Source organism: Micromys minutus (assembly GCF_963924665.1).
Source record: "Micromys minutus genome assembly, chromosome: 3".
In the NCBI taxonomy this organism is placed as follows: domain Eukaryota; kingdom Metazoa; phylum Chordata; class Mammalia; order Rodentia; family Muridae; genus Micromys; species Micromys minutus.
The window spans coordinates 39,513,108-39,537,010 of record NC_137972.1 but is presented as its reverse complement, the minus strand read 5'-3'; the positions used below and the strand labels follow the sequence as shown (position 1 = coordinate 39,537,010).

At 36.2% G+C, this 23,903-nt stretch overlaps 1 protein-coding gene across 4 annotated transcripts in view; it reads left to right on the top strand.

Annotated features, from left to right (window-relative positions):
* Positions 1-23,903, top strand: part of CNTN4 (contactin 4) — a gene marked incomplete at both ends in the record, with an annotated part of 500,648 nt that overhangs the window by 276,868 nt on the left and 199,877 nt on the right. For all 4 annotated transcript variants that reach the window (XM_080914740.1, XM_080914738.1, XM_080914739.1 and 1 more), the window contains one exon: positions 18,683-18,880. In XM_080914740.1, the coding sequence (XP_080770866.1) occupies positions 18,683-18,880 (198 nt within the window). The remainder of the gene's footprint in view (positions 1-18,682; positions 18,881-23,903) is intronic.

Here is a 23,903-nt window from a genome sequence, read left to right as displayed (position 1 = left end):
GGTTTGTTTTGTTTGTAGCAGGACCTCATTATGTACTCCAGCCAGCATAGAACTCACTGTTAACCAGAATGTCCTCAAACTCACACAGATCTTGCTGGGCTCTGTTCGCTAAGTGTTAGCATAGAAGGTGTGCACCGCTGCTATGCCCAGCAGGTCTTTCCATTTTGTTATTAGCAATTCCTTCTTTAAACATTATATAGTGGCATAGGTAAAAAGAAAGACAGAGATTTGTCTAGATCTAGCCGCCAGCCTGGAATTTCTGTGGAAAGTACTCAGTATACTCCATCTATTTTCAGCTTTATACTCAGATGAGTATCTACTTTCAAAGTAGTGCCAGGAGAAACCCCATTGATTCTTTGCTTATTACAGCTCATCATATGTAAGGTATGTCACACATATTCGTGAGACATTTGAGCCTTTAGGATTGGAGGGACTTGAGCTTGCCCCCAGATTGTGTGGAGTAATACGGCCATAGCTGCATTCAGAATAAATACCCTCCCTTTTCCTTTTTTACCATATATCGAGATGAATCGTTCCACTTTACACTGGAGAAAACAAATTTCTGACTTCTCAAAAACATCTTTGGTTCATCATAAGGGAAGAAAATTATTACTTATGCAAAACTACAGAAGTAGATTTATGTATTTATCCATAATAAGTATAATAGCTTGGGAATTTAAATCATATAATAGTTTCCATCTTGCCAGAGATAGAATTTTTTCTTTCCAGAGGGAACTTTTAAGAATGTGTTTAAATCCCCTTGGCATGTTGGAATAATCATTAATGTTTACAGTTGCTATAGCAATGGAAAATGCTGGCAATTGTGTAGAAAAGACGCCTGAGAGGCAAAGATAAGCTGTGTCAATTATTGAACATCTGTCAAACAGCCAATTTAAAGTGACAGATAAAGAGCTAAAAATCGAAGGTGGGGAAAATATCTTTACTAACACACAGTAAAGAACATCAGGTTTGTATTGTTTTGCCACTAACGTAGAAGAATAATGAGATTTTCTTTTCATCCACATAAAAGAAGTATTTACTAATGGTAAGCAATGTAAATTTTTTTTAATTCTCTAATAATCTTCATCTGTCTCTACTGGATGTTACTTTTTACTTTCCTGAATTCTATTACATACATTATTTAATTCCAGTCTCATGACAACAAACTAAAAGTTTAAAGTAATCGCCACTTTATAGAATGTTCCAGGACCAGAGAAGTGAAAAACTTTGTGCAAGATGCTGGTTTTTCCTTCCTATACTGGGCCCTCCTTTCTCTATTCTAGCCAATACTCATTACGCAGGCAGAGCCATAAATATTCTTCACACGCATGGCGATGCCCACTCTGTTCCCTTGTCAGTCATCACAGATCAATTACAGCTCCCTTTCCTTTGGAATCCTAGCACATCCTTTAAATCCTGAGCCAGAATTCTGGCGGCCAATACCAATTAGGTGGGGCTTTGTAGGCAAGTCCAAATCTTTCTGCAATCCCTTCCCCTTAACGGTTTCTCACCTGGGCTTGGTGTTTTGTTGTTTACAAATTGTTCTCACATGTATGGTTCCATTAGACCCTCAAGCCTATGAAGTGAGGGGTTGTTATCTCTTCCTCACATGTGAGAAAATTGAAAATTTTGGCTTAGAGAGATGAAGTGATCTGGAGAAGATTGCAGAGTTCGGTGGAACATGTCTCCTCCCCTGCCACATTTTCCCATGCAGCAAGAAATGTGCAGCTGGTAAAAGTCTAGTGTAATAGGTTCCAGTGCTGGTAGTCAGGAGGGAGAGGGGAAGGAAGAGAGGAAGGGGAAGAAAAGAGAGCAGAGGAGAGGAGAGGTGGGGAGGGGAGAAAAGAAGAGGGGAGAGGGGAGGATAGGGAAGAGGACAGGAGAGGAGAGTGGAGGGGAGAGTGGAGGGGAAGGGAAGCGAGGAGGGAAGGGAAAGGGAGAAGAGAGGAAGGGAGAGAGGAGAAGAAAGGAAAGGAAAGGAGAAGAGAGTGTAGTGGAGGGGGGAGGAGGGGAGAGAAGGGAAGGGGAGGGAAAGATAGGAGAGCAGAGGGGAGGGGAGACAAGAGAAGGAAGGAAGGCAGAAGGATAGAAGGGAGGAATAAAGGGAGGGAGGGTAGAAGGAAAAGTATTTAATTGTTCTCTAGGTATTTACCCAACTCTCAAAAGGAAAGTACTTGACAATTTTTTTTCTACAGTGGTTTCTAGCTATAATCTGTAATATGTGGACTAAGTATAAATTCTAAATTCACCTAGTTAAGTCCCAAATGCATCATTTTTAATTATATGACATACATTGCTATATATTGATCTTTATATCACCAAATTCTTTCATATATAGAATTCTAGAAGGTGAGGGAACATACTAATTTTATGATTAATTTTATAATTTTGCTACAGCAGTGGATTAGGAAAATAGACATTGTACAGATGGTTGGAAGATGTAATTTTCTGACTGACTTGTTTAAGGTTGCATTTGGCACATCACGTTTTTGTTCTGTTCCCCACTTTTATGCTTTGGGTGAAGACAGCATTGTCACATATGTGAATCAAATGCATTAACATAAGCGAACATAAGTGCATAGAAATAAAGTGCTGTCCTGACATATCAGTGTTGTATACAGCTCTGTCAGTTTAACATCCCATCCTGTTCCGCTAACATAAGTACAGGATTTAGAATTGATTTTTAAAATGTACTGAAATGGGTATGTAATTCATCAAATGATTCTAGTCATCATTTTCCTGCTCACTGATCATAATAACCTTTAGTGTTTATTGGAAAAAATAATATGTCCTGGATACCGAACTAATTATAATTAGCCTTTTCTCTGCAGCACTTCACTTAACCCCTTCCATGGCACTGTGTGATCAATATTACTATTTATATTTCTCAAAAGGGAAAAACTGAGCCCTAGATAGAATGGAACTACTACTCACGGGTAAAGCAAAGCAAGACTACAGGGCCAGCTCCATCTAACTTCAAATCCCAGGATAGGTATTGTATTCAATGAAGGGGTAGAAGTAATGATTTTTGCTTAGACACCAAATAAAGAGAGGTAATTACTAGATATACTATTTTCTCCTAAAATCTTTCTTGTAGTTTTCTTGACAGTTTTCCTTCCAGTCTTTGTATTACTGCCTTCAAGAGTTAGAAGGGTGGTGGTAGGAATCTACTTTATCTAAGAGGCCATCTTAAAATAACTGTTCTAAATGGGAGTAGATAAATGGCAGCCTGGTCCATAAGTACTCTCAAAAGATGTCCTTATGTAAATAATGATGCAGACATATATAAATAAGATTAAAATATTATTATTAACAATGGGAGGGAATGTGTGATGTCTCTTAGAAGATGCCACATAACGTTGTATTGGCCAAGATGCTTTGATTACAAGGAACCAAATCTTAGGATTTGGGAAACCATTAAGGCTTTTTGTAAATGAATGTATTGATATAAATGGAAAAATAAGAATGCTTTTTTTTCAGTTAATTTCTTTGAAGAAACCAACTGTCTGTCTGTTCCTTGTACTGTCATCTGGGTATTTCTTCTGCCTCCTTTGACCAGCTCCTTGTCAGAGTGTGTTAGGCATTGAAGCACTTGCTCATGACCTCAAATATTGCAGTCAGAGGTTCAAAGTTCCCTTTTCTGTCAAGTCAAGCAACAGAGGACAAATTGTTTAGAAAGAGAAAATTAGACTTGGATGTAGCACAATAGTAGAGCACACTTATAGTATGATAAAATGTGATTAAAACCCCAATTTGTTCACGTAAACACACACACACACACACACACACACACAGAGAGAGAGAGAGAGAGAGAGAGAGAGAGAGAGAGAGAGAGAGAAAGAGAGAGAGAGAGAATGAGAGACAGAGAGACCAAGAGAGAGAAATTTTGAAAAATCTGAGTAAGGGTTAATTTATAAATGCTCAGAATTTGAATATTAACTATCTGAATCTTAGATCACATCTTTAATTGAGTAGGGTGTAAAATTGTAATAATCTGGTGAAAAGGCTGTGTTTTAATGAGTTGTATGGGAGTTGGTTATTACTGCTCTGAGGCCTACTCAGCTAGTCACATTACTGCTGAGAGGCTTTTAAAAATGTAAATAATTATACTTTAATTGACATTTCCACATTTATCTCAAATCATCAACTCTAAGTGTTCCTTTTGGTTCCATGTTGAATAATTCTCTTTGTCCTCAGAAATCACTAAGCTTAAAGTAATAAGACAAAATTTGATTATGCCTATCTCTTATTTTATTTATTTCTAAATACTGGTAAAGATGACAAATGATTTCCCAGTTATAAGTATCTTTAAGGAGCCAAGAATGAAGCTCAGTAGCCCCTTCCTCTCTTACTATGCACAACGCCCTAGGTTCAAATCCCACCTTTTAAGGTAAAAGCTTAAGAAAATAGTTATGGCTTTTCTGAAGTACTTTTAATATATAAACTTATTAAAGGAACACCAGTCAAGAGAAGCAGTTTAATCTCTTCTTGTCATGGAAACATCTTAGGGTAGCACTGACTCCCGCATTTGAGTAGCTGGGATCTGGACATGTCACTGGTGTCATCTGGTAACTCAAGAGGGATCATCACCATGTGACCTGTAGCCTCCGTTATGGGATGTAAGCTGGCCCCAACATCTCATTATGCTTCCACTTTACATTTTCTGGTCTTGTTACTCATTCTTAGCCAGTTAATCATTCTGATAGTTTGAAAAGAAACTGGCATCAGTGAACTAGGAAAAACAAAAGAGAAATGAAATAGAGGAAGAGGATTTCTCCCATTTCTTCCTATAAGTGGAAGCTGGTTCATGCACCAATCACCATGCCTCCCTCCATGATGAACCCTCCTACAGTGAACCAAAACAAAGGCTGCCCTGCCTTAACTTGGTTTTGTCAAACATTTTTGCCACTAGCATCAGGAAACATAAATACTACAATTAGACCAATGGTGTGGTGTGATAGGGTGGTGAAGTGAGCAAAACGTTTTGTAAACTCAGGTCCCTGGACTTGGGAGCTCTTTGGATCTGCTTTTTTCCAAAGCCAGAGGAACATGGGTGAAACCTAGAGAGACTTCGAAGGTAGTGAGGCATTCTGAATGACTGAGCTAAGAATTGTTTATCGTTGTTTTTTTTTTTTTTTTTCTGTTTTCAACCCTCAGATAAAGAGTGGTGTTATTTCTGAGCTTGACATTGAACTTTGATAGGCATCTTTATACAAGGATGTAGTTTCTATGGTATCCAAAGTATTTATACTTGACTATCAAAGGACATCTGTGCTTCAGAAGATTTCTACTTCTAAACACCAGCTATCTTCATGTTTCAAGATGCCCCATAATGAACCTCACCAGTGTCTTTGAGCTCTCTTTAAAACAGGAGGAGACTATCTTCATTTTCTTAAAATACCATGTTTTTAATAAAGAGCTGAAAGTAACATTCTTCGTCTCCCATGTATGCATAAAAATCTATTAAAACTGTATCAGCTTGATTGCATGGGCCACGTTGAACAGACTGAATCATCCCAATTGTGTTTCCAGTACCAACTCCATGTTTACCCCAGCAAAAGAGTCACATAATCTATTTCTGTATTTTCTCTTATCAAGCCAGTGGAAGCATTCAGTAGGTCAGTCCCAGTTTTCCTGTTTATTTCTATACCCTAAAGCATGTGTTGAAAACGTAATTACCTGGGAACCCTCATGGTCAGTAATGTCCCCTAGGAAGTTGTACAGACTGGAAAATTGGAGGCTTTATGCCAGTTCCTCACTGGGATTCATCTCTACCAATGGCATCTCTGATAAAATGGCAGGTCATGTATTCAAGTTTTTAAAGTCCGGAGATAATGCAAATGTAGTTTCTAAACCACAGCATCTACATGACACAAATACATATGTGTGTATGTGCATGTGCATGCCTGTACATGTGTGTGTGTGTTTGTATGTATGGCAGCTTCTGAGTAATAGGTTTCTATACGACTTTTAAAAAAAGTCTTTAGTGTTATTTATCTTTCCCTATATTTCCTCCTCTACCTTACTCTCTATTTCCCTGCCACAGTTTAACACTTCTTGCTCCTTTGTTCCTTTTCAGCCCTTTATGCCAGTGCATTCTGTCTCCCTCCTGAAAGCTGCTCCCCATGGCCTGTAGTAATTTCCTGACTTCAGTGGGTGTTCCAGATGAAACACAACTATCTGAAAATGCAAAGCACATATCCACAAACGAGAGAAAACATGCAATGTTTGTCTTTCCGGATCTGGGTTACCTCAACTAGAATGATTATTTCTCACTGAATCCATTTACCTATGAATTGCATTTCTTAAACATCTGAATAGCCTTCCACTATGTAAATGTCTCATATTTCCAGAATATCTGTACAAGTTTTTACCCCTAAACACACACACACACACACACACACACACACACACACACACACACACACACACACTTTGTTTTGGTTATCCAGAGCTCTCTAGCTAGAGATCAAAACTCATTTTTATAGTTTTTTTACAGATACATCAGTAAAAATAAAAGAAAGTCAGAATCTACCCTGGGAGTCTAGGGTACATTGCAAGGCAATCAGCTCTTAAGTGTAAGATTTAGTTGAAGTGTCTCCATTTGTCATTACAATTCATGTGAATCTCATATTTTATTCCATCATATCAATGTGTTAAATTACTTTCTAGTTAAATCCCTTAACTCCACTCACAAATTTCCAAGGAATACCCTCACCCCCAAGATAAAATGCTCAATTTTCCCAGCAAAATAGTGACAAGAAAATAAATAATATATAAAATTGAGGAGATTTGAAACCATCTCCAGAGTAGTATTTAAGAACTCTTGCGCATTAGAAAATGGCACTCAGGCCATCTGCCTTCCCACACCCTCTCTGCCACATCTCAGTGAGTAAGTCACATGTACTAAAAATATCATTGGAAAAAAGAGCAGAAGCCCCTTAGTCAGAGACTTAATTTTAGAAATGCTGCCACAAGGTTGGGTGAGATATAACACTAATCTAATCTCTTCCTAGGATTTTTCTTCTGTTCTGTTCTGTTCTGTTCTGTTCTGTTCTGTTCTGTTCTGTTTTCTGTTCCTGTAACTCAGTGCTGGTTGAATGACCTTGATTCAAAATGCCTGGAACCAGATGTATTTTAGATACACTGAAATTCTTGACTATTTATACATACATAATGAAATATTAGCAGGATAAGACACTTGATATAAAAACTCACCTCTAAGTCATAGGCATATATTCACATGGCCCAAAGGTAACTCTATACAATAATTAAACAATTTCGTGAATAAGGATTGTTTTTTGTGGACTTTTCTGTGAGTGGCATCTGGGCTGTGGCAATAAACTCTGGATAACTTCATGTTTGGGTTTTTCCAGTGAGTGGTGGTTAGTCTATATTGTGAAGATATAAGCCATTTTGGAATTTTTAAGTCAACAGTACTTACATAGTGTCAATTGGCTATAAGCACTGTATTGAGAATGATTTTGAATATGTGTGGCAAAATCAAATATAACTGTGAGCCATGGGTATAGGGATGACATCTTATAGTCCAAGTTATAGATACATGCCTTTCCGGCACTAGACAGCACTGGTAAATAATGATATTGGTGTCTAGAACCTAAACTATCTTTTTCTGATGCACAGAACACCCTGTACCAAATTCTTTATGGAACACAGCATTCTTAGTAAGGTGCCCTGTCTCAAAATATAAGGAAGTTAACACCTGAGTTACATGGAATTTTATTAGAAGGAAAAGAATGATATGCTCACATAATCTCAAAAGCTTGCATTACATTGACTGGTGACTAATGAATGTCTTGGATGAGATAGACAAATACTCCTATTTGCTTAGTTTTCAGATTAAGAGCAACAAGAGAAAGTACTTACTAAATACTGTACTTATATAAGAACTGGAAGTACTTAGGTAAGCATTAAAGTTTAGACACAGTCCATGTCTCTAAACAGTCAACTCAGGGATCATCCACTGTGGTTATGCCTCCTACTCATGAAAGCTACTAGCTGAGTCCAGTTTATCTTCCTAAGCACCTCTAAGCATTTGAGAGCACTGTTGTCCATTGCTGTACCAAGAGCACAACTTTTATAAATATAAATCATGAGTACTGGGCAACTGCTTGACAAAACAGTGAACTAGTGAGATGTTTGCACTGACTGTTTCAGTTGCAAATTTGCTTCAAGTACACCTTTGATACCTGTTTTCATAGCATCATGTCTCAGCTCAAATTCAGTCTCACAAACACTGTACAAAAAGTAGGTTAGGTATTGATAAAGACAAATGATAAAGACACCCTGCTGTTAAAATCTCTTGAGCATTATTAATCCTAGTAGATTTTCTATAGACACAACTCAGATTCAACCAACAGAGCAATTGGTGTATGTGAGTTTATGTGTGTAAATGTGCATATATGTATGAGTGAGTGCATACACATGCATATGTGTACATTTGTGCCCAGAGAAACAAAAAGAGGACTACATCATGTCTACCAAAGATCAAATTACACACAGCTGTGAACCACCTATTATAGGTGATAGAAACTGAAGCTGGATCCTCTAGAAGAGCAGGGAGCATTCTTTTTTTTTAATTGAACAACTTTATTTTAAAAAACAGAGATAAATGTACAGATTTTAAGAGCATTTTTGCATAAATTATATAAATACATTTTTGTCAGTACTTGATTTTTTTAAAGGTTTGAAAGTATGCATTAAAATCTTTCTAGTTACATTGAGCATAAAATACATGTAAAACAAGTTGTAACCTGGAAATAGTCAAAGTTTTCTTGGTGTGGAAAGATTAAACATAATAATTTTTCTTTCTTTCTTTCTTTCTTTTTTTTTTTTGGTCTTTATTTTTCTTGAACTTGATATAGTCATTGAGTTGTTTCTGGGGTGTTCAGAGCTTTCTGGGGTTAGTATCCAATTATCAGTGACTGCATATTATGTCTGTTCTTTTGTGACTGGATTACCTTACTCAGGATGATTTTCTCTAGATGCATCCATTTTCTTAAAAATTTCTTAAAGTCATTGTTTCTGATAGCTGAGTAGTACTCCATTGTGTAAATGTACCACAATTCTTGTATCCATTCATGTACTGAAGGATATCTGGGTTCTTTCCAGCTTCTGGCTATTATAAATAGGGCTGCTATGAACATTGTGGTACATGTGTCTTTGTTGTATGTTGAAGCTTCTCTGAGGTATATGCCCAGAAGTGGAATAACTGGGTCTTCAGGTAGTACTATGTCCAATTTTCTGAGGAACCACCAGACTGATTTCCAGAGTGGTTGTACCACTTTACAACCCCACCAACAGTGGAGAAGTGTTCTTCTTTCCCTGCGTCCTCTCCAGCATCTGCTGTCATCTGAATTTTTTATCTTATCCATTCTGTCTGGTATGAGGTAGAATCTCAGGGTTGTTTTGATTTGCATTTCCCTGATGACTAAGGATGTTGAGCACTTCCTTAGATGCTTCTCAGCCCGTTCAATATTCCTCAATTGAGAACTTTTTGTTTAACTCTGTACCCCATTTTATAATAGAATTGTTTGATTCTCTGGTGTCTAGCTTCTTGAGTTCTCTGTATACCTTGGATATTAGGCCTCTATCAGATGTGGGGTTGGTAAAGATCTTGTCCCAATTTGTTGGCTACCATTTTGTTTTCATGACAGTGTCCTTAGCCTTACAGAAACTTTGCAATCTCATTAAGTCCCATTTGACCTAAGAGAACCAGACATTGGTGTTCCATTCAGGAAATTTTCTCCTATGCCTATGTGTTCTAAGGTTTTCCCTACTTTGTCTTCTAATAGTTTCAGTGTACCTGGTTTAATGTGGAGATCTTTGATCCACTTGAACTTGAGCTTTGTACAAGGAGATAAGAAAGGGTCTATTTTCATTCTTCTGCATGCTGAGTGCCATTCTACTTCTTCAACTTCCTGATAAGAAATATAGATGCCTTTTAATTCCAAAATAAACAATAACAATAATAACAATAACAGCAATATTAACAATAACAATAATAAAATATGTCTGCCTTACAAAGCCTATTCTCATACACTGAGTATGCTCTATATCCCTGTCCACACTGGGTACCAAATTGCCATCTGTTTCTATTCATGACTTTCTTTAGGTTTCATTTTCTGAATCTGTAAAGTAGATGAGTTTAAACACAAACTCTTCACATATAAAAACTGAGGATTGATATCATTTACAATATGATAAATTTGCATTGTTGGAACAGACGTCAATGCAATAAGCTCATGACTCTGGAAATTAAGTGGGGTCAGGAAAGGTTAAGTATCCATGAGGAAAGGGCGTCTACTCAGAGTAGCTCTGCTCGATGAGTACCTATATCTGAACTGTCATTTGATTGGTTTATTTTCTTTTATCATATTTTAAAAATTATTTATTTTAATTTTTATGCATATTGTTTTACCTGAATGTATGTCTGAATGAGGGTGTTGGATCACCTGGAACAGGAGTTCCAGACCATTGTGAACTTCCATGTGGTACTGGGAACTGCCATGTAGGTGTTGGGAATTTAATCTGCATCCTATAGAAGAGGAGTCAGTGCTCTTAACTACTGAGCCATTACTCCAGGACAGTACTCTCATATTTTATTATCTTTTGAATCTATATGAAAGCAAGCATTTTACTTATTGATACCTCTGTATATGCTTCTTAAGAATGAGAAGATTGTCTTATATAACCAGAATACTGTATTAAATTCTGGAAATATTACATTGATATCAAACTTTTGTTCACTGCAAAATCTGTATTTAAATTATTTCAACCAGACCATATCTACTTCTAATGATGGGTCCTGTAAAAAGTGACATTCAGTTGCTGTATCTTTTATTCTGTTATAGTTTGTAACATCCCTTCACCTTTGTCTCTCATGCTAGACACCATTTTGAATGTAAGTCAACCTCATCCTCTTGCACTATGATATTAGTAGTAAAGAATAGAACTTGTCTTTGGGTGATTAAAGTAAGAAATGAGCTTATTGAAAAGATATCTAGGAACTCCTATAATGCCAGCAAAAAACACAGTCACCAAACATTCTCTACTCTTGGACCACAGATAAGAATTAAAATGTTATTAAGAAAATGAAGATGAGTTAATTTTGAGTAACTTTAGATTCTCCAAACCAGAAACCCATTGCTAGATCCTTCTGCCTTAATTAGTTCCACATTATAACCAGCCTCAGTGTCTACTGATGAGCATGAAATGTTTCACAATCATTTGATACATTGCATTCCAAATATCTGTTTATTCAGTTGTTACAAATTGCCAATGGGACAGCAACTGTCTGTCACTTCCAGAGCAATTAGTGAGTGAAAACTTATCAAAAGAAATCTGTCAAGTTTGAGTAAGTATAAATATTGCATAGAAGTCCCCGAGGAAATCAAACTGAGTGGGATATGATGTTTTTGCTCATTGCAGTGCATGAGAGTTTATTTTGTTTTCTTGGCTTTACTATTTTTTTTTGGAATGTTGATAGCATTTTATATAACCCAATGGATTAATGTTTTGCTCTGGTAAAAATAGATTTTGTTCTTCAGGGAAATCTGTATTGTCTATTGAGTGGTTTAACAATAGTGTTCTTTGCGTTTAAATGCCAAGGCTGTCTATTGTCCTAGCAGAGTGCTGGAACAGGAGTGTTGCCAGAAGTATTAGGTCATCTTCTGCTTGGTCATCTTTTGATATCCCACTCTGACCTTTCCTAGGCCTCAGTATTTTTATATCTTCTAAGTCTAGAAATGCAATGTGAGCTGTTGATGCTATTTAACTTTAGTACTTTTTCTGCCTGTTTTGATATTGTGCTGTTATTGGATTATATTCCTTGCAGTCAGGATGGCTCTGAATCTATATACAGACACAAGCCCAATATTTTGGGTAGGGATATTTGCTTTGAAGAAATCTAAATTAATTTATCAGCTGGAGATGTCCTGTTGAGGGTTGAACATTCAGCTGTATGTTGTTATTTGACTGGTTCTCCACCTGAGACTTTTCCTTGTCTTTAGGATGCAGCTCTTACAAAAGAACAGGTGTTAAAATGATTGTGTTAGAGTCCTGATCACCTGCTCTTTGATGCTCTTCTTTTTCAATTTTAAGTTAATTTTGATTCTCCATGGAAATGGGATTTGTTGTGACAAGACGGGTGTACACATAAATATTATTTCTTACTTGCACGACCCTGTACCCTCCCCTACTTCTTCCTTGCTATTCTGGCTGTGCCTATACAGGTCTCCTGCTAATGTCTAGACACATGTGTTTACTAATCTATCTTGTGTACTTCTATTATTCTTCCTACTTTCTTATAATCCCTTTCTAATTTCACCCCACACAAACACATTCTTATGCTTGCATGTGTACACACACACACACACACACACACACACACAGCCAGAGAGAAAGAGAGAAACAGAGAGCAATTGAAGTCTATATTTAATAAACATATGGAAGCATAATAATTGTCTTTCCAGTTGAGTGTCCTTTTTTATTTTCCTATACATGTCATAACCTCCTTTGATATTCCTTTCTTGAAATCTGGATTTGGTCTCTTTCCAAACATGGAAAGTCGTTATGGGACCGTATTCATATTACAGTTTGACAATTATTACAACCTCCTGTTTCATCCTCCTCCTCTTTATCTCCCTCATTATTCATCATCATCATTTCCTCCTTAGCTTCCATTTGCCTTTTATTCAATTTGAAAGTAAATTCTTCCTCTCAGTATGATTTATAACATCTCAATTAGAATTCATGAAAACTGTGGAGTCAAGTGATATGGCAGGATTTGTCTCTGTCATGAACTATGAAAGAAATTATGACAAGCTAGAACCGGTGCTATATGATCCCATCTATGCAAGATTCTGAGGCATGAGGATCACAAGCTGGAGTTGTACATGGGCAACTTTGTCAAGCCGTGTCTCACAGTTACAAGTAAAGAAGGGACTATTGCTCTTGTCTGCAGTATGTGACTACCTACTTTGTTCACCATTGGTCATGCAAGGCAACTTGAGCAAGTTTTATTACTAAATAGCTTAATCCCTAGACATTATAATGATTAGTGAGGCATTTTGGGAATTTACCGCAAACTTGTGATATATGAAAGCTTGAGTGTGACTTACTATATTGGCTGCCTGTTTCTTTGCTATGACACAGTGCTTTAGAAGACTAACTTTGGTTTATTGTTCTGGAGTGTAGTCCATCCATGCAGGGAAAAGACAGTGGTAAGAGATTGAGTAGCTGGGTCAGTTACATTGACTCCAGAATCAAGAAACAGGAGATAGATGTTTGTGCTAAGTTAAGTTCCTCACTTTTATTTAGTCCAAGACCACTGGCTAAAAATGGTACGACCCACACTGAAGGTATGTGTTTCAACCTTAACTAACCTATTCTAACCTCACTAATACGCACATAGGCTCATTCCCTGAGTGAATCTAGATCTAGTCAAGTTGACAATATTAACCACCATAAGTCCTACCTAACAGTCAAACATACCACTTTTAAGCCATCATCTTCTACCTATTGTTTTCATAGCTCATCATGGCTATCTCATCATTTAAAATGCATAAAATACATTTTTCTTGCTTCACAAGTCCCAGGCATCTTTAATTGTTTCAATGTTTGACGAATCCAAAATCTGTCTCATATGAAATTTAATGGCATTTCTTACTTCAGAAAAATAATACATGAGTTAGTTGCATTGGATGTATAGCAGAAAAAAATAAATATTCCAATTCCAACAGGGAGAAATAGGATCATAGTAAGGAAACATACAACCTAACCTCAAACCCTGCAGCTTCATGTCCAGCATCTGAGGTACATGGTAGAATCATCCTGGCTCTGAGCAGCTAGAGCACCCCCAACCCTCCAGCTTTTGACTGTAGCACATGCAGCCTCTCGTTTGGGATAACTCCACTCCATGCCTGATGCTTTTTTCAATGGATACCCAACAGCCCAGGCATCGCTAACGTTCTGAAGTTTAGATTTTCACTTAATCTTAATTATCGGTGCTTCATTAAGTAGCCTCTCAGAATCTTCTTGCAGGGACTTTGACCCTTTCAAACATTTCCTTGTTTCAGTGGCTTTTTGGAATCCTGCTACAAGATTTCATTACTCCTTAAATCTTGTATCTTTCTTGCCTACAAAGATACAAGTGGATAATGATATCAAAATTTTCTGTATTCTCAGGATGTATTCTGGCTCCTGTGGTCCACAATTTCACCTGACTTTTTGTGGTGATCCTGAGGCAACGTTGTGCTAAGCTACATGATTCTTTTTAAGGAGCAAGGAGCATCTTGAGCAGAAACTCTCTGAATAGTCCCTATCATTTTAGATGCACCTACATTTTACAGTTTGTAGACTTTTGTAAATGGGTTCTTTTTCTCAGGATATCTCTGTACCTTTCCAATGCAGTGGATGGTGGTTGCTTTAATAGTGCTATCTTTCTTTGTTTGGGTTTCCATTGCTTAAAGGACACCTTAACCAATCAACTGTTAGAAAGGTAAACATTTAATTGGGGCTGGATTACAAGTTCAGAGGTTCAGTCCATTATCATCGTGGCAGGAAACATGGCAACATAAGGCAGACATCATGCTGGAGGATCCAAAACTTCTACATCTTGACCTTAAGGCAGCCTGGAAAAGACTGTGTTCTGCACTAGTTGGAGCTTGAGCTCAAGGAGCCCCGGAAGCCAGCCTATATAGTGACACACTTTCTCCAACAAGGCCACAGCTCCTCATAGTAGCACTTGCCATGGGCCAAGCATATTCAAACCACTACAGGTGCTAATCTTTTTTAATGTTATAGCTGTTTTTTCAGCATCAGCCTTATTTGGATCCTTTTAACACATTCATATCTAGGACAAACTTACTTTATATATATATGTACATATTTTTTCCTCTTTTACCTTACAGAATGAATCAGAACGATGAACAGCAACCATGACACAGCCTTAATACTGCCACATCTGGAAAATTTATTCCACATACTAATTTAGTCAATTATTATTATATTCAATCTCACTTAAGTTCTAATAACACAGCTTAATGTAGCCAGATTCTGTGCTAAAATATAGATATGGCCTCCAGGCTGGTGAACAATAGACTCCCTCTTCTCTGAAAACTCAATATCTAGGTCTCTACTGAATAGTCCATTAAACTCTGATTATAGCGTTTATATTAGCTATTGTTTTATCTCTCTGATAAGACATCATGACCAAAGAAACTGGTAGAAGGAAGGGTTTATTGACATGCAGATTTCCATGTAATTTTGGGGGCCAAATTAACATAAGTAGCATTAGATCAAATCTACAACATTTCCCACATTTCATCTATTAAAGAAACATTTTCTCTCAGATATGCATTGAACATACTTATAACAGTTCTGCAAATTATAAGGTATAATGTATACTAATAACGCCTATCTCATCAATTTTGTCAATTTAGGTATACTATTCCACCACCTATCTTAGCTTAATGAGTGTATAATTTTATACAGTGAAATTAACTTATTCACAATCATATCAGACAGCATGATAAGCGAGCACATTAGCTGATTTTTTTTTTTTTTTTTTTGACATAGGGTCTTGTGTATGCCAGGCTTCCAGGACTTGTGTTGTTTGGAATGTCCTTGAATTTCTGATTCTGCTTCCATCTCTTGTGTGCTGGATTACAGATGTGCACTAGTTTACCTATTGTGTGCAGTGCTGGAAGATAAACTTTGGTCTTCCTTCATGCTAGGCAAGCTATTAACCAATGGAGCTCTCTATATCTCTGTCTCCACTGAATCCATCTATAAAGGGAGATGGGAGAATGTGAAGATATGCAAGAATCAGAATGACTAAGAGGAAGTATATGGCAAGAATTCTGAAAATGGTCTTGCATAACCCATTTACTGATACACTATAATGAATGAATAAAATGAAACAAATAATTTTATTTTTATAATTATTAAGTTGCTGACAGACAAGACAATAACCAAAATCTCTACAGCCCTACAGATATTGCAATGATTTTGCATAAATTGACTATTAGTGCATATTAGTACATATACCTATATACCAGTTTAAATGAACACAATTTTATGATTAAGAAGTTGGAAGTCAGATTTAAACTTTGGTACTTTTCCTCCTTGGAAAAATGAGAAATGATTAATTTTATACTTGTGAATTACTTTGTAATGCCTACTTTGTTACGTTGGAGTGGTAGATTACATTTAACTTTTTCATATAGCTTACTAGATAATAAATGGTGGTTTAATTGTCCATGTGATAATGGAGGGAGAAGGTAGGGTTTGCTGGGAATTGGATTATGGGGCTGAGAACAGGCTATATTGCCTGTCTTTCTGACTTTACAAGTCTTTCCTTATTAGAAGGTATCCCTGCTAGATTGTTTCCACATGACCTATTATATTTCTATCTTAATGTTTAGGTATTTCTATTGCTGCTGTGTTTTGGTTTCTGTTAGATTTTGCTTTGGGGAATAACCAACTAACTGAATGTTGTGTGACTTTTTTTTAGATTTAAAAAAAATTTTAGGGTGATTTACTTGCATCTGTGTTTATATGTCACATGTAGTCCTGGTACCGTTGAATGCCAGAAAAATCCATCAGAGTTTCAAGTGGCTGTTAGCTAAAATGTGGGTACTGGGAATTGAATCTGGTTCCTTTGGAAAAACAAGTCCTTTTAACTATTGAATGACCTTTCCATTCTTATGTAACTTTTCCTAGAAATGTAAGCAAGTATCTACTTACCTTAAATATGGCAGTAATAACAGGTAAAAAAAGAAACAAAAAAAAAATCAAAAACTATATCCCCAAATCTAGATTTTTAAACCATTTAAAAACTACCTCACATGAGTGACAACTGAGAGAAACATTATCCCCAATGCTCCTTGTAACACTTGAGGTTAGAGCCACTCCTTAAAGTCTACATAATTATATAACTCTGAGGACGGATTTTATGTATGTATTAAATTTCAGGAACTTCCTGAGACTTAATTATTTGTTGACTTTGTGAGCCTTGTAAGATGCCTTAGCTTTCTGAGACTTTACAATCTTTTCTACAGGATAGAATGTTTTAAATCAGAAGAAATTGTTTAGAGACCTTGGAACTTGTTTATTTATGCTTACTGTCCTCTCCACATCAGCCTGGGGTGACTTCTAATTACACAAGCAAGCATAGAGTGATTGGCTTTTCTCATAGAAACATAATTATAGCTCTCCAAAATAATACAGGAGGAAATACTCTAATTCTGAGATAAAGGGAAAACAATCTACATGACACTTCCTTTGTATATCAACAATGGCTTATTAAGGCAAAACATGTTTATTGTTACATATTCAATATTTGAGGTCAATTACAGTTGGGATTCACTGAAGGATTAAACAGCAAAGATGTCTTCTACAGTAATTATTCTTCTCTTCATAAAGCTTAAATAGCCTTTCTGCTATTTACCAAGAACCATTGATGCATTTAGAATTTAACCAGAATCATATGAAAGAATGGCATAACCCAATATTTCTACAACCAAGGACTGAATTGCTGTGAGTCTTGTGTTTTCTTTCCTCCCACCCCCAACAAAGTGATTTTTAATGATAAATGTAATCTTGTATAATCAAGGCCTATAGCCAGTATATTATGTTTCAATATGGGTCATATCTGTGGTTCACACTTCACATAGAGAAAGGGTGAATTTTCTAGAGCTGAAAATGTTGAGTGTCAGATGATCAAGATGGCTAACTGTAACTTATCATATAAATTCATTGACATTTAGGGTTCTTTAAGTTTGAAAACATGGGTTCATATACAGAGCCACAAAAGTCCTAGTCCTTAAAAAAATCCAAAACCTGTCAAAGGAATATTCTTAGATAGGACTGCTCCATAACATTTATCCTACTGCATCTGGGATGAATAAGTATTTGCAAACCTACCTCCTTCTCTGACCACTATTCCACATTAACGTCTTTTGGATATGTCTTCTTCAGCTGTATTTTAGATATGAATGGAATAATTAAGCCACCAAGGTAAATAATGAATGCAATACTTAATTACCAGTTTGTTAAATTTGCTTATAAGTATTCAACCTTCAAAAGAAGAAAAGAAAAGACGTACAGTTGAGAATGGGATGAGAAAGGAAAAGAATTGAGTGAATTTCAGTAACTACTGGGTCTCTAGTTAAGAGTTCAGATTCATTGCTTTGTTCTCCTGTGTCAAACCTCCATGAAAAGTTAATGAAAAGGATGAAATGCATCAAATGCCATAGAATATTCTGTAAACCAACACCTGTAATCCAACCCACTATCGTTACCATTGTTATATCAGAAAAGTGATCTAAGTAGTGTCTCACATTACTATGTCAAGGTTATTTGGGTGTCTTTAATGCTTGCATTCTTTTAGAACTTACTACAAAGTGTTTATTTGTTTGACTTATTAAGAGGCCTCTCTGAGTCAACTTTCATGTTATCTCCTAAACTTCTGAAAATAAAACATAATAATAATAATAATGACAGTAGGCAGCTTTTAAGGGACTGTGATTACCTCTCATTTATATTTTAAAGGGTGAAGAGCAGCAATCTAAGTTTCTAACTTGACCAATTTTGTTCTAAATGCAACAAAGTTCCAGGGCCAAAGACATATTCACAGTGATGATTCTTGTCTTTGCAGAGCTGAGCTATGCCTGGATCTTCAATGAATACCCTTCCTATCAGGATAACCGCCGCTTTGTTTCTCAAGAGACTGGCAATCTGTATATTGCCAAAGTGGAAAAATCCGATGTTGGCAATTATACCTGTGTAGTTACCAATACAGTGACCAACCACAAGGTCCTAGGACCACCTACGCCACTAATTTTGAGAAATGATGGTAAGTTGGCAACATAATGTTGTCAGTTCTGTTTATGAGGATTATGGTGGAGTGTGAATAGATACTGTTTTGTTGTCATACAATTCTATAAAGAAAAGTTTAATAATTTCTATATTTGGTACCTATTATTTTTTCCCACTTGAGTAAGATGGGAAACCCATTTTGGAAAACTAATTATTAGTCTAATTGCTAATCTCAACAGGGATGGCATATGGATTTAGGCAAATTTATAAACAACAAGAGAAACCTAAATTGTATACACAAGCAAAATGAAGCGAAGAGTTGAACAATTAGCTCATTAATCGGTTCTGTGTAATTTAGTATTCATAGTCCAGAAAGTGTTTTTAAATTATCCTAATAATATCTAGATTTACACCAGTGAAGCTATAGTTCTATCATAGAGAAATTCAGAAATGTGGATAGTTCAATTGAAACAAAAATTTTAATTCCCCACCCCATTATGAGAATATTTTAAGAAATTATATGAATCTTCCATAATGTCCAGACATCATAGGCTATGCCACTGAGTGATTTTTAAAGACATTTTTGTTACCCAAAGGTGTGTGTGTAACCATGACTCTTTCTACGGTGGGCTTTTTATGTTCCCTAAAATCCTATCTTATTCTAAAAGTCTGAAATCGGAGGTGATATGGACCATGTCTTTCTGTTTCGTTAGAAATATCTCATTTTGTTTTCCAGAAATCCGTCTCTCCACATCTGCTGTTTCCACTCATGTGGTATTAGGAAACTTTTCATTAAATTTCTCCAGAGATATCCATAACTATACACCTCCTACCAATGACCACACGTACACACTCACACATGATTTCCTTATCCTGCTGTATTTACCAGTGTGTGCCAATAAAAGTACCTAAACTACCTTGTTTATCGCTGTATAGTACACAAGGTAGCAGAAGTGTCTTGTTGAATATTCATTGGATAACTGAAAACAAAGCATAATTAATCCCTCTAGAAAGAACCAATGGGAAGATTTGAAGATTCAGAGTTAACAGGTTTAGGCTTCTATTCTAAAAAGAAAAGAAGAAAAAAAGACAAAAAAACAAACAAACAAAAAACCTTCTCATATGCTTTATAACAAGAGTGATAAGATTTTATCATACAAGTAAAGAAATGATCGGTTAAAATACCAATAACAGGAGTAAATGGTCACTTACTATGTGCTAGTTTGCACATTTATCTCATTTAAAACTTGGTAAGATTCCAAGATAGTACTCCATCTACTGACTCAAGAGCTGTATTTCTTCTCATCATCTTACACAAGCTCATATAAGAAGAAATTGCCTTCCAGTTTCCGAATGTATTACTCTGTCCATCTATTTTCTAATAATACCAGGGACTGAACTCAGGTCCCTCCACATGGTAGGCAAGTGTTCTACCACTGAGCAATACTACAGTACCCTACTCAGTCTCTGTAGATTGCAAATGAACAGTGTTCCCAAGTGGGTTTAAACATGAGGTTTTCAGATCAGAGTTCTAACAGTCAAATTAACTATCTAGAGATTATGTAAACATATTTATAATACAGACCACATTGAAAATTGTTAACGATAGTTTAGTTTTCAGGCACTTTGTCTACTCATACATTTAACATGTATTTATTTAGCACATGCTAAGTGACAACTGTGTTTCTATGTTCCAGTAGCCAGAAAAACAGGCCCCTGTTTAATATTTCTTATGTTCTTCTGGGCAGTATGGCAACAAGAAGCATTATGAATATGCAAGTTTCAGCTTATTTTTTCGACTAATACATAAAAATAATACAGAAATCAATAACACAAAATACTGTGATAAAATAGAAGCTTTATGGTCTAGAAGTCTACTGTAGAAAGGTTTGCTATAGATAATCCTCTCTGAAGATGGCATCAGACTATCTTTGGGATGATAAGAAGCTAGTCCTGAGATGATTAGAAATAGGAGTGGCTGAGCATCATCTCATTCAAAGGTCCTGAGGTAAAGAGGGAATAGAAAGAAAAATATACATCCTCTGAGATTGTGAAGAACATGGTTTTTTGTGAATCAAGCTTAGATAATTTCAGGTGTTTAATGGTCAGGGGACAATCGTAAGACCAGGGAAAGAAAACTGAATTCTATTTATCTGAAGTGTTTCTAAATCTCCCTAATACTGTGACACTTTAATGTAGTCCTTCACTTTGTGGTGACCACAAGCTATGAAATTATTTTATTGCTGCTTCATAACTGTAAATTTTCTACAATTATAAATGCAAGATATCTGATATGCAACCCTTGCAGGAGATCACAGCCCTCAAGTTGAGAGCAACTCTTCTAGAACGATGAAAAGCCTTTAGGGATTTGTCTCTGATTCTTTAAGACTAATTGACTGCTTTCCATGAAGAAAAAAAGACAATTCCAGAAAATGGGTGTAGAAAATGCATATCTACTCAGGAGACTTTTGTAAAACTTCATCTACTATGGTGATAACTTGGGTTAAGGGGAATATCGAGAAGGACAGAAATGTATCTGAGGTAGAGTTTGTACATAAATGTGTCAGAATTTAACACTGCATAGGACATGAGAGTTGGCAGATGAAAAGGTCAAGAATAAGACACACCTTTCTGGCTTAGCAACTGAGACTATATAAAAATGTTACATGCTGAAATAATTAAAATGGCTTAGCAGGAAGATTTACAAAGTTGAGGTTCCCATTTTCATATTACTGACAAAGCATGGTACAAGATTTTTTTCCCTAGGCAGCAGAAAAAAATGACCCATGTTCTAGAGTTTTGGTCCATTTCTTTGTCATATTATTCACCTCCCATACTTGTATTTGTTACTGACTTTTCTATCCTTGCCCTACTCAGGAAGACTTTATAACTTTCCAGAGAATGAAAGTAAAGGCTAGCATCCTGACAGCAACACAACAGTCAATTTCTGAGGCGGGTCCTTGTTACAGTATTATGTTGCATTGCATCTAGAAAACCAAAAAAAAAGAAAAAGAAAGAAAGAAAGAAAGAAAGAAAGAAAGAAAGAAAGAAAGAAAGAAAGAAAGAAAGAAAATCATCAGTTTAAGAAGTAGGCAAGGTAGACTGGAGATGGAGCTCAGGCCCAGTTGGTGCAATTCCTGCCTAGCAGGCAGAACTCTAGCTTCAATTCCCAGTACTGCATGAACCTGGGCTTCATGGCTTATAGCTGGAATCCTAACCATTGGAAACAGGAGAATCAGGTGCACAAGGTCATCCTCAGCTACTTATTGAATATAAAGACATCCTGGGCTACATGAGACCCAATTTAAAAAAATGGCAAGGTACCAGCTCTGTCAAAATGCACAATGCCACCTTTCAAGAAACAAAGATGAAGAAAGGATTTGCTTCAATGGCACTTTGTACAAGAATATTGTAAAACACAGCCCTTTGCAGAGCAGTGAGGGTGGAGGTGTTCTTTAAACAAAATCTATATATGCCAAATATCTAAGCAAGGAGATTACTTACCTTGGTGTGTCAAGTCATGGATGTAGTGAAATACTGACTTGTATACAGAAATATACAGGCAAAGACAAACCTAACAGAAATCTGCTGCCTTTGGAAGTAGGGAGCAAAATTAGGAACACAGAAACTCAGTATCACTGTGTATACATCAAGCTGTCAGAAATGTTGCCTTTTGCTTGGTTTTTAGATTTATTTCTAAAATTTTTGTCTAGTTCATCTTCATAGAAATGACCAATGTATTAAAATGTTTTATCACAGAATTAACGGGCTAAACACCTCATTCTCTGGCAATTAATGCTCATTCCCTCTTAATTTGCATGAGAGTTGCCTGGTAAAAATTTATAATATCTTTCTCATTTAGACTGGAGTACATAAAATAGATATGAAGTCCCATTACTAAGCACAAAACAGGTTATTTAATTAGCTCCTGTCTGAAGGTGATAGAAGATTGGAGATATAAATCAAAAGGAGATTGCAAAATTAAGATGACATCCTTAATAAAATCTATTCTGTGAGAGCAAAAATCTATGAAATTATCACTCCACAGGAACTGATATTTAATGACAATGCTAGGCTGATATATGCAAGGAATGTATAATGAGTATCGTCATTTCCATCACTGAAGCACACTCAAAAATTCACACCCTCTTTTCTGACTCTGAAGTAATAACAAGTAAAATACAGACAGCTCAAGCCTGAACTAAGCTAATTGCCACAACAGGTGTTTTGCATTGCTGTGAACAGATGTTCTACGATTCAAGTCATGGCTTTTGAGTTCCAAGAAGCCAATTCTAGACTTGCTGCTTTCAGTCCAAAAGGTCACCATACATTCATAAAAAGTGAACTATTAATCTTGACTTATGTGTTGACATGATTCTAGAAATTCATGGGTGATTTTTTTTTTTTTTTTTTTTTTTTTTTTTTTTTTTTTTGCTTCCCTAATCCTTAGTCAATTTTTGACCAGGAAATAAGACAGAAAGAGAGAGGATCAGACTCTGGCTGGAATCAAGACCCACCAGTAACTGGCTATTTCGTGTGGAAATTTCAGACTGGATGGAGATTGGTTTGAACATATATTGTTTTGTTCAACAGAACCAAGACAACTTATGAGCAAAATTATTTCCACCTAGTTCTACTTTATGTGCTCATGTTTTGCACACTCACAGTTAAATATTTTAACTATTTTCTCCAATTTGAGCTCTGTGTAAAACACCACAAAACAGGGAACAACAAATATAACTGTAGAGGTTTTGAAATAGTTTTCTATCTTTAATCCTTGAATTTATTTACATCTTAGGAAAATACATGTATACATATGTGTCTTTATGTGAAATTTACTTTTGTAAATGCTTATACTTTATCATAAAATCAAAATATTGAAAGTGATTGCCTCCAGCTCTTTCCCTGTAGGTTGCTGAATCACAAAGTGTCAACACAAAACCCATGATCAACACAAAGTGGATTCAGTGTGTGTGTGTGTGTGTGTGTGTGTGTGTGTGTGTGTGTGTGTGTGTGTGTGTGTGTGTGTTTAAGAGAGAATAGGCAGAATGGAAAGAGTT